The 15,736-nt window shown below is 44.1% G+C and overlaps 1 protein-coding gene across 1 annotated transcript in view; it reads right to left on the bottom strand.

The window, feature by feature from the left end:
- LOC115110237 (LIM and SH3 domain protein 1-like) overlaps positions 1–15,736 on the bottom strand; it is a 50,883-nt gene that overhangs the window by 11,620 nt on the left and 23,527 nt on the right. Inside the window, exons 2-3 of the mRNA XM_029635720.2 lie at positions 12,824–12,918; positions 7,227–7,311 (exon numbers count right to left, since the gene is read on the bottom strand). Of these exons, the coding sequence (XP_029491580.1) occupies positions 7,227–7,311; positions 12,824–12,918 (180 nt within the window). The remainder of the gene's footprint in view (positions 1–7,226; positions 7,312–12,823; positions 12,919–15,736) is intronic.

Consider the following 15,736-nt stretch of genomic DNA (forward strand, 5'->3'; position numbering starts at 1 on the left):
ACCCTCAACATGAGAGGAAGTGGCCAGCCCATGTAGAATCAGATGGGTATCACTCTAATGACAATGAACACAGCAGCTCTCCCTCACACACAGCTGGCCTTCTGTACCACCGAGGCAACACTTGTGGATTCATACACACACTACAGTAAAACAAACACACTAATTAAGTACCAACTCATTCACATACAGAAGTACATACTCAGGTTCCTTATGAAACACAACAGTCCCAGTAACATGTCAACAATGACCATCACTTCTCTCTGGTGCTAGACTGCACCAACAACTAATATCCGCCCGTCTGCCCACCCCTGGAAGAGCCTGCTGCAGTAATCCATTACCAAGCAGCACTCTGACCAGTCTCACACTAACAGAAATACAATCTATATATTATATTTCTACGCCTACACTCATCTCTTACAGCCAGCCAGCGTTGTTCTAAGGATTGGGGCAGTCCCACTCCCAGTGTATTTGATGGGTTTATTGGTAGACAGGAAAGTGTAGAGAAGAAAGGAAAGTATGTAGAGGTGCACTCTGGGCCAGAGTGGAACCCATCCTGACATGTTGGTCAGGGTCTGCGGCTCTAAATGCTCCTTGAACACACAGGTCACCCGACTGCTGTTTGACTGACACAGCTCTACAGAGTGCTGACCTGTCCTCCCCCCCACACACACACACCTTGTGAGGCTAGGCAGGAGATGACTGGGCCATGATTCACAACGTGTGTGTGACGTGTGGGTCCCATTCGTGTTAAATGACTAAATATAGGCTACACACACACTCTCTTTTCAACATTTGATATTTCTGGTTCCTCTCGTGTGTAAGTGGAAGACAGAAAGTGTACATATGTTTTGCGTGTCAATTTGAATTTCTGGGCATGCAATGCATTTGGAAAGTATTCAGACTTTTCCCACATTTTGTTACGTTACAGCCTTCTAAAATGGATGAAATAAAACATTCCTCAATCTACACACAATGACAAAGCAAACAGGTTTGTAGAAATCTGCACATTTATTAAAAATAAAAAACAGAAATAACTTATTTACATAAGTATTCAGACCCTTTGTTGACTCGAAATTGAGCTCAGGTGCATCCTGTTTCCATTGATCATCCTTGAGATGTTTCTACAACTTCATTGAGTCCACCTGTGGTAAATTCAATTGATTTGGAAAGGCACACACCTGTCTATATAAGGTCCCACAGTTCAGTGCATGTCAGAGCAAAAACCAAGCCATGAGGTTGAAGGAATTGTCCGTAGAGCTCCGAGACAGGATTGTGTCGAGGCACAGATCTGAGGAAGGGTACCAAAAGATGTCCCTAAGAACAGTGGCCTCCATCATTCTTAAATGGAAGAAGTTTGGAATCACCAAGACTCTTCCTCGAGCTGGCTGCCCGACCAAACTGAGCAATTGGTCAGGGAGGTGACAAAGACCCAATGGTCACTGACAGAGCTCTAGAGTTCCTCTGTGGAGATGGGAGAACCTTCCAAAAGGATGACCATCTCTGCAGCACTCCAAATCAGGCCTTTATGGTAGAGGAAACCTGCCATCCCTACACCATCCCTACAGTGAAGCATGGTGGTGGCAGGATCATACTCTGGGGATGTTTTTCAGAAGCCGGGACTGGGAGACTAGTCAGAATCGAGGGAAAGATGAACAGAGCAAAGTACAGAGATCCTTGATGAAAACCTGCTCCAGAGCGTTCAGGACCTCAGACTGGGGCGAAGGTTCACCTTTCAACAGGGCAATGACCCTAAGCACACAGCCAAGACAACACAGGAGTGGCTTCGGGACAGGTCTCTGAATGTCCTTGAGTGGCCCAGGCAGAGCCTGGACTAGAACCCAATCCAACATCTCTGGAGAGACCTGAAAATAGCTGTGCAGCAATGCTCCCCAAGCAGACCTGACAGAAGATTGAGAGGATCTGCAGAGAAGAATGTGATAAACTTCCCAAATGCAGGTGTGCCAAGCTTGTAGACGACTAGAGACTAAATCGCTGCCAACGGTGCTTCAACAAAGTACTGAGCAAAGGGTCGGAATACTTATGTAAATATAATTTTTTTTATATAAATATATACATTTGCAAACATTTCTTTAAAAAATGTTTTTGCTTTGTCGTCATGGGATAGTGTGTGTAGAATGGTGAGGGGGAAAAAAACTATTGAACACATTTTAGAATAAGGTACCAATGTAGCAAAATGTGGAATAAGTCAAGGGGTCTGAATACTTTCCGAATGCACTGTATGTGATCATAAGTCGGGCAACCAAATTGAGCACTGCTGACTGCCTTTCAGATCTTCTGCCAATCCCTCTACTGTTGTCTACTAAATACAGTTGAAGTCGGAAGTTATCATACACCTTAGCGAAACACACTTAAACTTAGTTTTTCACAATGCCTGACATTTAATCATAGTAAAAAAAAAAAATCAGGATCACCACTTTATTTTAAGAATTTGAACTTTCAGAATAATAGTAGAGAGAATGATTTAGTTCAGCTTTTATTTATTTCATCGCATTCCCAGTGGGTCAGAAGTTTATATACACTCAATTAGTATTTGGTAGCATTGTCTTTAAATTGTTTAACTTGGGTCAAACGTTTCGAGTAGCCCTCCACAAGCTTCCCACAGTAAGTGGGTAAATTTCAGCCCATTCCTCCTGACAGAGCTGGTGTTACTGAGTCAGGTTTGTGGGACACCTTGCTCGCACACGCTTTTTCAGTTCTGCCCACAAATGTTCTATTGGATTGAGGTCAGGGCTTTGTGATGGCCACTCCAATACCTTGACATTGTTGTCCTTAAGCTATTTTGCCACAACTTTGTAAATATGCTTGGGGTCATTGTCCAAGTGTACCAGTCCCTCCTGCAGCAAAGCACCCCCACAACATGATGCTGCCATCCCCGAGCTTCCCGGTTGGGATGGTGTTCTTCGGCTTGCAAGCCTCACCCTTTTTCTCCAGACATGACGATGGACATTATGGCCAAACAGTTCTATTTTTATTTCATCAGATCAGAGGACATTTCTCCAAAATGTACGATCTTTGTCCCCATGTACAGTTGCAAACCGTAGTCTGGCTTTTTGATGACGGTTTTGGAACAATTGCTTCTTCCTTGCTGAGCAGCCTTTCAGGTTATATGGATATAGGACTCGTTTTACTGTCCATATAGATACGTTTGTACCCGTTTCCTCCAGCATCTTCACAAGGTCCTTTGCTGTTGTTCTGGGATTGAGTTGCACTTTTCGCACCAAAGTACGTTCATCTCTAGGAGACAGAACGCGTCTCCTTCCTGAGTGGTATGACGGCTGCGTGGTCCCATGGTGTTTATACTTGCGTACTATTGTTTGTACAGATGAACGTGATACCTTCAGGTGTTTGGAAATTGCTCCCAAGGATGAACCAGACTTGGAGGTATACCATTTTTTTCTGAGGGCTTGGCTGATTTCTTTTGATTTTCCCATGAAGCAAAGAGGCACTGAGTTTGAAGGTAGGCCTTGAAATACATCCACAAGTACAACTCCAATTGACTCAAATGATGTCAATTAGCCTATCAGAAGCTTCTAAAGCCGTGACATAATTTTCTGGAATTTTCCAAGTTGTTTAAAGGCACAGTCAACTTAGTGTATGTAAACTTCTGACCCACTGGAATTGTGATACAGTGAATTATAAGTGAAATAATCTGACTGTAGACAATTATTGGAAAAATGACTTGTGTCATGCAAAGTAGATGTCCTAACCGACTTGCCAAAACTATAGTTTGTTAACAAGAAATTTGTGGAGTGGTTGAAAAATGAGTTTTAATGACTCCAACCTAAGTGTACGTCAACTTCCGACTTCAACTCTACACCCCAACTCTCCTGTTCTAGCAGTAGGACAAACCAATGCATTTTCCAGACAGTTTTATTAAGGACAAACCAATGCATTTTCCAGACAGTTTTATTAAGGCCAACTGTCGCTCATAACCTTTCACCTGCAGTCTTCTCAATACCCCCCCTCCAAACCATGTCCAGATCTCCCAGCAGCCACCAGGCCTCAGAGCCTGGCCGATAGAAATCAGCCTTCTATCACAGGAAGTACCAGAATAACAGTCTATTTTGAAAGAGGGGAGAAAAAAACAAAATACCCAAACTGGGTCACCTATTATTGCTATAATAAGATGAGATGGGAGACTTGCTCTCTGTGCACTAAGAGTTGGTGGTGTGTGTGTGTCCGTTTTAGAGCTACTGCACTTTGTCATATGATGTAGGCGGTGTGTGTTTACACGTAGCAGAGATGTGGAGCTGGTTGATCTCCTCTGTAGGTTGGTGCTGTAGATACTAGCTCCAGCATCTGTCAGTTGTCTCATTAGCCTGTGTGTGTGTGTGTGGCTGGTCTCTTATCTCTGTGTGGCCATGTTGTCTCAGCTTTTGTTTACTGGACTTCTAGGATCCACCCAGTCCTCTTGGAGCCCCCTGGGAGCTGGTTAGCAGACTACATACACTGGGACAGTCAGTCAAGTATGGCTGCTAATCCACAGCTAAACCCGACACACGCACACTCACAGAGAGAAACAAACACAGAGACACAAACACACGCCCATCCCTCTGCATGTAATCCGGATTGGTGGTGGTGCTGTTAATCAGCATGGGTCTGGACTGTGACTGACTGCAGTGGCCATTTCTCCAAATCTAGTCTTCTAGTCATCCTCTCACTTTATACAGCGAAAGAGATGGAACGAGAGACACACTAGTGAGGGGGCATCGGGACTGAGTCGGACTATCGCTTCCAGTCCACATGACTCTTGTGGCAAAGAGAGCTGGCGAAGAGTGTGTGTGTGTGTTATATGGGGGGGGGGGGGGGGGGAGATCAAAGAGAAGAGAGAGACCGGCACAGATGGTGTTTTTCTACATGGGGTGTTAGTCTGTTCAACAAACTACTAATAACCTGTCCTCCTACATACGTATCATAATCACACTTGAGAACATGGGAACATTATTAATATAAACTAAAGGATTTGTAAATGTAGCTGTGTGTGAGTTGAGTAAGTGTGTGTGGAATACTCCATGTACCGGTGGCTGACTACGGGTCCTTTGTGAGCCTCCCATAGACGTTTCCTGAACACACTGGGTGGCCGTAGCAGAGGCCCTGTCATAGAGTATTAGAGGAGTAGACAGGAAATAGACTCTGACTCGAACTGTCCGTGTGTCTCGGAAACTGTGAACATGCAAGTGTGTGTGTGTGTCTGTAGCTAGCTACTGTACGTCTGTGTGTGTGTGCCCATGCCAGCTCATGATTTGAATGTTAGAGTGGCGAACGGAGGTGGAGGGTGTTAGTGTGCGGTGAACTGGGGCCGCTTCTCTATCCCCTCACCACTGCCCGCAGTGTTGCCACGGGAACCCTATTGCTATGGTAGCAGGGTAGGGAGGTCTGTCACACCTCATTACAATACTTTACGAGAGGAAGAGACGGAAAGACACTGATACAGGAGGAGGGAGGTCGAAGGAGGAAGAGAAAGTGAAATCTGAAGAGGAGGGAAATGAGAGGAATGCCAAGAGACAGGCTCTTCGTCATAAAGAGGGGGGGGACTTTGTCTCTTCTGGGGGAGGTAAAATATGAACGAACGAAAGAGGGGAAAAGAGAAGAGTGAGAGGAGAAAGCGGGGGAGGGGAGGAAAAGGAGAACCATGACTGGAGGAGAATCAGCAATGACACAGGCAGAGAACCAAGCAGGAAGATAGAGGATGACTGCATGCTAACATGTGGGAGGAGAGTGAGACAACACAAATCCTAGCAGTTTAAAGGAGTGTCTCCACAAACAGGAATGATCATCATAGATCATTAGAGAATCATAGATCATTAGAGCCAGAGCATCATCATAGATCATTAGAACATCATAGATCATTAGAGCCAGAGCAGCATCATAGATTAGGGCTGGGCGATATGGACAAAATATTATATCGCCGTATTTATAAAAATAAAATTAAAATTAAAAATGGATGGCATGACTGTATTTTTAGTTTTTGAATAATAAAAGTTATTTATTTGCTTTATGAGTAGTGAGTGAGCCTAAGGTGGCAACACATACTCATTGAAATCGCCATTCTGATTCTTTTAAACTGTTCAATTCAAGCAAAACAAATGTCAGCACTTTTATCATTTCTGCATTTCCTGCACTCAATTGCAGTGGTGGAAAAAGTAGCCAATTGTCATACTTGAGTACAGATGCATTAACAGAAAATGACAAGTAAAAGTCACCCAGTAAAATACTACTTCAGAAAAGTCTAAAAGTATTTGGTTTAAAATATACTTAAGTATCAAAAGTAAAATTATAAATCCTTTCAAATTCCTTATATTAAGCAAACCAGATGGCACCATTTTCTTTTTTTTACAGATAGCCAGGGGCACACTCCAACACTCAGACATCATTTACAAACAAAGCATGTGTGTTTAGTGAGTCCGCCAGATCCATATTCCTCTTTGATTTAGAAGATACGGTGGCACAAACATGCTGATTTAGCTAGCTACGTTTGCTTTTACTCAGTACATTTATTAGCTAGCTACGTTTGCTCTTACTCAGTACATTTATTAGCTAGCTACGTTTGCTTTTACTCAGTACATTTATTAGCTAGCTATTAGCATTAGCGACTAACAATTAGCGTCTCGCAACATGCTAAGAAAAAGACAAACTAGCTGTTTGCCGATGTAAGAAACACAAACTAAATGTCATTCTAGAACGCTAGTGGAGTTATATTGAGAAGCAAAGTGAAAAGAGCATTGTTGTCGTCAACATTGTTGCATGTGCAGCATTCACCATGCAGACCGAACGCAAGTGTCTCGTGGTTGAGGAACATCAAATGCGTTCCTTGAGTGACAAGGTGGCTAGGTCTGTGTGGATAGTGGCACGGAGAGAAAGAGCGGAGAGAGATGACTCAAGTAGCGAAATAAACTCTAAAAGTTGACATTACACACGGCGTATCACATTTAACAAACCAAACATTCAAATACCGGTTTAGAAGGTAAAAACCCAAACCGGTCCCTGCATCAATACCAGTATATAGTAAAATACGGTATACTGCCCAGCCCCATCAAAGACCACTAAAGCATCATCATAGATCATTAGAACATCAAAGACAATTTCAATATAAGGATCATTAATTACTTCCACACTGAAGGTCTTACGAGGCCTGTGAACTGGGATTACCAGGTGTGTAAAATGGAATAGGAAGGGTGTGTGTGTTCTGGTGTGTAGCTAGTTACCTGGCTCTGCATCTTGCTCTGCTGTTTGAGGCGGAGGTTCTCGGGAGTGTCGGCCACACAGGTAAAGTTTGTCTTGGGGTAGTGTCTGTAAAAACACACAATGAGGAAAACATTAGCACAGGGTATTCACACAGGCACACCATCTAGAACTGTGGTTCTCACCCCTTTGACTGGCGACCCCCAAAAAGAGTGGTTCAAAGCTCGCGACCTGTTCTCACGCACATGCCCAAATCACTGTGCATTGCGCAAGGTAAATCAAATGAAATGTTATTTGTCACATGCGCCGAATACAACAGGTGTAGACTTTGTCGTGTTCAGTTATTTGGTCGACTTTAAGACACCGAAATGAGTTTTACACCTGCATTTTAAACTGAATGTCATTCATGTTAGCAGCCAATAGGAACGAGGGATAACATGTTACTTCCCGGAGTCCCGGCCAAGCAGCATCATACGGCCTACCTGTACGCAGCGCGGGTTACAGGAACCGGACGCGTGATCGGTCTGTAGCTTTTCTCGTCCTCACAAATATCGGAATCCATTCGCCAGAATGTTACATCTTCATCCCATAAGTATTGACGGTAGTGTGATGTTACAGCCATCTCCAGACATACAACCAGTACCACCACTGAGGTATATGATGACAACACACTCAAACTAGGCCCATCTGAAATATGAAAAGGTAGCCTATTGCTGTTGCGAAGACGTGACTATAGCAGATTGCTGAAGTGTGTTTTACGTGGATAATACAAATGCACTGTTTTTGCCAGGCAAGTGCTTTCTAGTCACTAATCTGGATTGGCGCTTTCCCGCCCTTGCGCACCAATGCTGATGACTGGTCATTGGTGTTCTGAAGCACAGATTATGTTTTTGAGACAATCATTTGATGCAATACTGTAAACTTATGTTAGTAACCAGGTCGAATGGGCAAAGGTATCAATATTAAATACAAACATAAAAAATGAAGGGGGAAAAAATGTATTTTTCCCCCATTCAGATTCACACTGACGACCCCCCAAACAAACCCTTTTCGGGGGCCCCAGTTTGAGAACCACTGGTCTAGAAAAGGTGTATTTAAATCTGACCTACCAGGTGTGGACTACTGCTGGTTCTGTTATACCTGATAATTCATTGCACCCATTTGGTGTCCCAGGTCTAAAATCAGTCAAGAAGGGAATACATTTTTTTTTAAAGGCAACAGAACTGGTTTCGAGGTCCAGATTTGACTTGAAGAGTCTAGAATTTTCAGAAAAGCAAGGCAGCTCAAATAAACCTCAGTCATTGTTAGAGATTGTCTCCAGGGTGAATTAGGAACCCATGTAGACAGGTGACATCTCTGGCCCCTGTCACCGTCAACAGGACTGGCAGGAGGGTATGCGTTGTGGAGGTGGGGATGTTTCTTTCAAGGTTACTAAATGCCTGGTTGAGAGTCATAGCAGGTGTGGAAAAACCAGTGGTGGAAAAAGTTTCCAATTGTCATACTTGAGTAAAAGTAAAGACATCTTAATAGAAAATGACTCAAGTAAAAGTCATCTAGTAAAATACTACTTGAGTAAACATCTACAAGTATTTGGTTTTAAATATACTTAAGTATCAAAGTATAAATCATTTCAAATTTCTTATATTAAGCAAGCAGGACGGCACAATGGTATTTATTTATGGATAGCCGGGGGCACACTCCAACACATAATTTGCAAACGAAGCATTTGTTTCCCACAACTGAATCTAGCTGCTCATATGGACTCCACTACCCAGCATGCCCCAGGGGGTGGGACGACCTCAATCCCCCACCCTCTGCATCGGGTATCCCAGTTAGGCAATATGTTTAGTGTTTCCTTGACAACTTGGTAATTGAATTTATACTTAAACTGATGTAGAAAGACGGACGAGCTCAAAGCCTCAAACAATGAGGCCTTCTGAAGAATGCTGTGCAATTATCTAATACCAGGAATGAGAAAATAACTAACAAGCCCTTTTAAACCCACACACAGCTCAGCTCAAACAGCAGAGAGGGAGTGTGAGCCCAGAGTATAGTGAAAGTGCTGAACAGAGCACTTTACAGGTTGTGTGATATTAAGATTAAGATCACTTAAACTGGTCAATTGTACACAAGGTCCAACCAAAATGTGACTTCCACTTTTAACCCAACCCTTCCAAAAGACACACATACAGGGTTGTTGGAGAAGTGTGGGGGGCTGCCACACTGAGCAACCAGGGAGCTGTTGTGGGGGGTTGAGGGCCTTGCTCAAGGGCACAACGGCAGGCAAATGCATCTAGGATTTGATACCATCAACTTTCTGGTTGCCAGCTCACTTCTTGGACAATTTGTCCTGTTGGACCCGGGATTCGAACTGGAAACCCTCCGGTTGCTGCCTTACCTCTAACGGCTGGCTACCTGCAACCTTCCTTGCAGTGGAGCGTGCAAGCACACACAGGTCCGTGTATGCTGACACACGTTCCTGAAAAGGCAGAGAGAGTACTGCTATCAAATTCCATTCAAATGTAGTGGTTGGCTGTGCTAGCGGGCAGCTTAGGTCAGGGTTAGAGCTGAAGCCTCAGTTTGCCATGTCATGTGTAACGTTTGGTAACAGCATCCTGTTGTAATCTACTGTTCTATAGAGCTCTAGGACTGTGACTGGGCGGCTTGATGAAACTGAGGTGCACTCCACTCACTTCATTCTAAAAGTCATAATAGATTATTTGTAGGTTTTATTTGGGGATACGGGTGTGTCTGGTTGGTTTGTGGCCAGTGTGTGCTCTACAGAGCCTCTTTTGTGCTTTAGGCTGCTGCAGCATGGAACAGAGAGACAAGTGTGCAGCTGGCACACAGATACTTGATACTCATTGTGCGTTTGAGTTTGTTTTGGTGTGTGTGTGTGTGTGTGTGTGTGTACACGACTTTAACTATACTTGTGGGGACCAGTTATACAGGAATGTGTGTGTGAAGGCTATGTAATGCCTGTACATGTATGAGTCTTGCGTCAGTAACCAATAACACTCATCTATCGGTCAGGCTGCAGTGGAACAAGGTTAGGAGCCACACACTGCCTCCCTCTGCTATCAATGACAGCCACAAACACACATTATTAGACTGCTTCTTTTCCACCTGCTCCTAGTTCCACTATGCCGATAACCCTTGCTCTCTCCAGTAGAACATGATAGAACAGGAACTAACTAACTACTGGAGAGAGCAAGGGTTACTGGCATAGTGGAACTAGGAGCAGGTGGAAAATAACTTTGACAGGCCACACCCACTCCTGTCCATAGGGGCACTCAAGAACAAAGTAGCTGATCTAGGATCAGTTTACCCTCAATGCTAAATTAATTAGCCTAACCCTCGATGGGATGAGAATACCCGATGTGGCCCTGGATCGTGGTCGGGGAAAAACATCAATGGAAGCGACTCCGAGGTAGGCTGGGCCAGAGTACTATAGAGTAGGTGTGTAGTAAGCCTGTCTTTATCTACGGGACTGAGCTGGTGTAGATGGCAGAACACAGAGAGACGTCGCTAAGACCGAGCCGTCTGACTGGCGTCCACACAGGGAGACTGACAGAAGAAGCCACGACACAGAGGCTAAAAATGTTAAAACATGTCTGGCGGAGACATTTCACTGACTGGGTTCTTATCCTGTCAGTGTCGATCAGGACCTGGCACTGAGCACTTAGGCAAACTGTGAAAAGTACCTGCTAGAACCACTAGGATTATGTCATTCTCTCAGAAAGAATGGCTTGTGTTGACTTCTGTTATTCATTAACTATACAGTTAAAGACACAAATTGAAAGTAAAACTTGCCAACTGTGTTACTACAGAACAGGGCTCTTCAAATCTGAGCCTGGAGAGCCGGAATACTGCTGGGTTTCTGTTCTACCCGTTCTGACAATTCATTTCACCCACCTGGTGTCGCAGTCACCGGTAAGAAGGGAAGATTGACTCAAAGCACCGTTTTGTATATATAACATAAAAAACTAGGTAGGGTTAGGTAGTGCTACTCGGCTGTACCTGCGCCAAAACGCCAGTCATTTTCACCCAATAGTTTGTTCTCCATTTTTTAAAACAGTGAGCCAACATGGTTTTCAGCACTTCTTTCTATGACTGATCAAAACAACTAATTTCCTCATGCTCCCGTCTCTCTGCAGCAGACACACACAGAGCAATGTTTTTGGAACATCAAATCGGTATTGAACCGCAATACATATTGTAAGTGCACCTCCGTACAGTGATAATATCGTATGGTGAGGTCTCTGGCAGTTCCCAGGCCTAATCAACAATGGAACCGACTTGGAGGTCCAGATTTGAATTAGCCTGCTATGAAACATGGAGGGACTGGTCAAGCTGAAACTGCCTCTATAAACACGATTGATTAAATTAAAGTTGGTTTACAGCGTTTGTGAATCCAGGGGTCATGAGAACAACAACAACGGTATGACAGTAGCTTTCCCAAGGCGCTCTCAAACTCCACGGAAACAAAATTGCCAAGAAGAATTTCCAATCTGTCCGTCCTCCTAAATCTCCTACAATCCCCCTGTGAGCTGGCCGACTAATCAGGACACAGGGATTCTCAGCCCAGCTGTGGGTGGGCAGCGTTGAGTGAAAAAACAAACTTCTATCCACTGCAGAGAGAAAACTACGCTATGATCACAGTAAAACCACAACACAGTTATAGTAGCGTTAGAGCCGGGGGGTTGGGGGCTCTTCCGCTGATGGGGTTTACTCTGACGAACAGGGATTTACACAAACGGAAAGAAAAGCAATAAACAGTCTGGAGGGGCCTGCTTCCTGAAGGAGGGAGAGCGAGAACGCAGGTCTGAGGAGAGAATAGAGATGATCCTGCTAAAGGCAAAGCCGCATGATCTCTCTGAAAGATCGGGATCTAAGAGAGTGACTGGAGAAGTAGGAAGTTCATGGGAAAATCCCTACTCTCCAGTATTCAAAATGAACTTGTGTGTGCGTGTGTGTTTTCCTGGTTGGATTCTGGGCAGAGAGACAGATGGACAAACATATTGAGAAGCGGAGGAGAAGGTTGCAAGGGTGTATCATTAGTTAAAGAGTGTTTTCCTAGCCAGACGTGTATGTCACTAACTGTGTGTACGTGAGGGAAGGGGGTCACTAACTGGCCACGCCTTCTTTTGGCGCGGAGAGAGGGGAATTCCAAGGATTCCTAACCAGCCGTAGGAGCTTGGGCTTGAGTGGGAGTGTGTGTGTGAAGCATGAGTTGGCTGGTGTGTGTGTGTGTGTGTCACTGCTGAGGAACTTATGGAATTTTCCTTGTTGGCCCCCTGACAAGGAGGGGGTGTAAGCATGCCCTTTCCCACACCCAGCTCTTCTCTTCGGTGAGCCAGACACACAGAAATGGAGGAGAGGAGATGAGGAAATAAGGAAGGGAGGAACTGAGGAGCCTCTACAGCGCTCTGAAGTACACACAGCTGGGTTTGGAACATCACACACACACACCACTCTGGGTCAGTCTCTGGACCAGTCTTCCGCAATAAGCTAAATCAGCCACTTCTGTTTGGTGTGAGGGACGAACACCTGAGCCTTTTGCCAACCTCTATTACGTCTCTCTCACACACACACACACACAGGTTTGGGGACTACTTACGCATTGCAGTATGGTCTCTTTTCAAAGCCTTTGTAATTCTTCATGTTTAGAGTCATTTTGCAGATCTCACAGCTGAAGCATCCTTTGTGCCAGTACTGTCAGAGAGAGAGAGAGAGAGAGAGAGAGAGATTAGACATTCATTTCACTGTTCTCAATGCTAGCATGGAGGACCTAAACCACGCAGCATATTCACACCAGGAAGTGACATATTTGGATGAATAAGAACATAATCATCTTTTTAGCTGGACGAAAGAGGGAGAATGGAGAAAGAGAGAGGTCTGTTTGTCCAGGCGCAGAGGGGTTAAGGGTCACCAGACAACTTCCTCTTTCTCTGGGCATGTCTACACAGTGGTCATTTATAAGCCACGTCACAGGACGTGTGGCGTGTTTGCAAAACCCATGCGTGAAGCCCAGTGGCTGACTAGACACAGTTTAGAGCAGAGCCACATCCACTTTTAGAGAGAACTGCCAACGTCCACCATGACACCCCACCCATCTTCTGTAAAACTCCCTCATAGAACAAAGCAGCATTGAGGATCCCTGAACAGTTTTGGTCGTGTTTTAGAGATGAAACCTGCTGGCTTGAGCATCCTGTCAGAAAGCCCTTCTACCATGGTGGATGGAGAGGTAGATGTGTGCATTTGAAAAGTCATTCCAACCACCCCAGGCATCCAGCGCACCTTCTTGGTACTCCACTAACGCCACTCGTAATGGTCAGCCACTCTCTGAAGAGGTTGCACAATGACGCAAACGTCTGAGGATACACAGTGTTTAAATAAGAGCTAAATGTCCTGACAGGTTGTTAACCTAGCTGGCAGCATAATCAAAGCCTCAAAGTCACACCGCCTTAATATTCCCTGGCCTTGTGTGGAGATCTAACGTTAATCAGAAACACACGCACGCGTCACACACATCTAGTGACTGACCCAGTTTCCCTGCCCTGACCCTACTCACCCATAGCCATTCACAACACTGCCAACAGAGCACATTGAGCTGTCTTAATGGGATGACTGACGGCTGGAAAAGACTCGTATTCAGTTTGATTTGACCCCCTCTCTTCCTTTCTGTCCGTTCAGCTCTGCAAGCCTTGGTCTCCTTCTCTCCCTCTATCCATATTCACAACAGCCCTATCCTTCTTAATCTCCCCCTCTCTCTCGACAGCAGGCTGATCTGTGGCCTGAGGGTTCAGAGGGGGACCGAGGGAGGGAGGCTGGAGGGAAAGAGGAAGGAACATGAAAGGAGGGAGAGAGCGAGGAGAGGGAGGGGTGGATGAGAGTAACACCAGGGAGTGAGGCAATGATCTGGCCGTTCCTGCTATCAAGGGAAGGCGAGAGAGAGAGAGAGAGAGAGGGAGAAAGATAGTCTTTATTAACATGGCTCTGGGGTATTCTCTATTCAGCCATTTATTTTTATCCCTCTCACGAAACATGTTCCACTACTTGCCTACACACACAAAGCACATAAATAAGACAGCCCACTGAAGCAGATTGCATGTTTGTCTTTCATTCAAACACACACAGTAAATTGTGCAGTGTCCCTGTGGTGGGAGAAGGGCATTACGGCTGGGGGTATCCATCAGGTCTAGAGGTCGACCCGACTAATTGGCAAGGCCGATTAATTAGGGCCGGTTTCAAGTTTTCATAACAATCGGTAATCGTCGTTTTTGGATGCCGATTATAGCCGATTACATTGCAATCCACGAGGAGACAGCATTGTGCATGGCAGGCTGACCACCTGTTACGCTAGTGCAGCAAGGAGCCAAGGTAAGTTGCTAGCTAGCATTAAACTTATCTTATAAAAAAACAATAAATTTGAACCTTTTTGGGATAGGGGGCAGCATTTTCACTTTTGGATGAATAGCGTGCCCAGACTGAACTGCCTCCTACTCTGTCCCAGATGCTAAAATATGCATATTATTATTAGTACTGGATAGAAAACACACTGGGGTTTCTAAAACGGTTTGAATGATGTCTACGAGTATAACACAACTCATATGGCAGGCAAAAACCTGAGAAGAAATCCAAACAGGAAGTGAGAAGTCTATTTTCAAAACAGTGCCTAATGAAATCCCAGTGAGATATGAACGAGGATGCACTTCCTAGGGCTTTCACTAGATGTCACTGTCTTTAGAAACTGGTTTGAGGATTCTACTATAAAGGAGGGGCTCATAAATGCTCTGAGTGAGTGTTTTTTTTAAATGATTTTTTAAAATTTATTTTTATTTACAACAAATCAATACATAAAGCACATGAGGGAACACAAGCATACATAGATTACAAACAATAGACAATCGAGCTAGGGGGTACAATATCACATTACAATTACACAAGGACCTTAAGGGACATGCATATACTTACAATTCTAACAGCTTTTTTGTTAGTAGAGCATTTAACAGTCTTAAAATACAGTTCAATTTCTTTTTGTAGGGTACGAAAATGTGGTTTTCTGTTTGTAAATTTACATTTGTGTATATGAATTTTGGCCAAAAGAATAATGAAATTAATTACATAAAAATGATTCCGCTTATTTCTATGTAAAGAATCCAAACAGTACATCTCTCCACAATAGTGTAAAATCTTCATAAATGTGTTCAATTATAAACCTACTGATGTCTTGCCAGTTTTCTTACATGCATACAATGCCAAAAAAGATGCACAACTGTTTCTGGGTGGTCATTACAAAAGGAGCAATTTGAGTTGATATTTTCCTTAAACTTCTTCATATAGTGGTTGGCAGGATAATATTTATGAATCATTTTAAAGGAAACTTCCTTAATTTTGTTAACAAGTAGGTATGTGTGTGGCAACATCCAAACTTTTTTCCAACAGATATTATCAATAAATCCATTCCAATAAGGCATGACATAAGGTATAGATACAACATCCTGCTGAAACAAGGATCGTATCGCTCTGT

The sequence above is a fragment of the Oncorhynchus nerka genome, linkage group LG26 (genome assembly GCF_034236695.1).
Source record: "Oncorhynchus nerka isolate Pitt River linkage group LG26, Oner_Uvic_2.0, whole genome shotgun sequence".
NCBI classification, from domain to species: Eukaryota; Metazoa; Chordata; class Actinopteri; order Salmoniformes; family Salmonidae; genus Oncorhynchus; species Oncorhynchus nerka.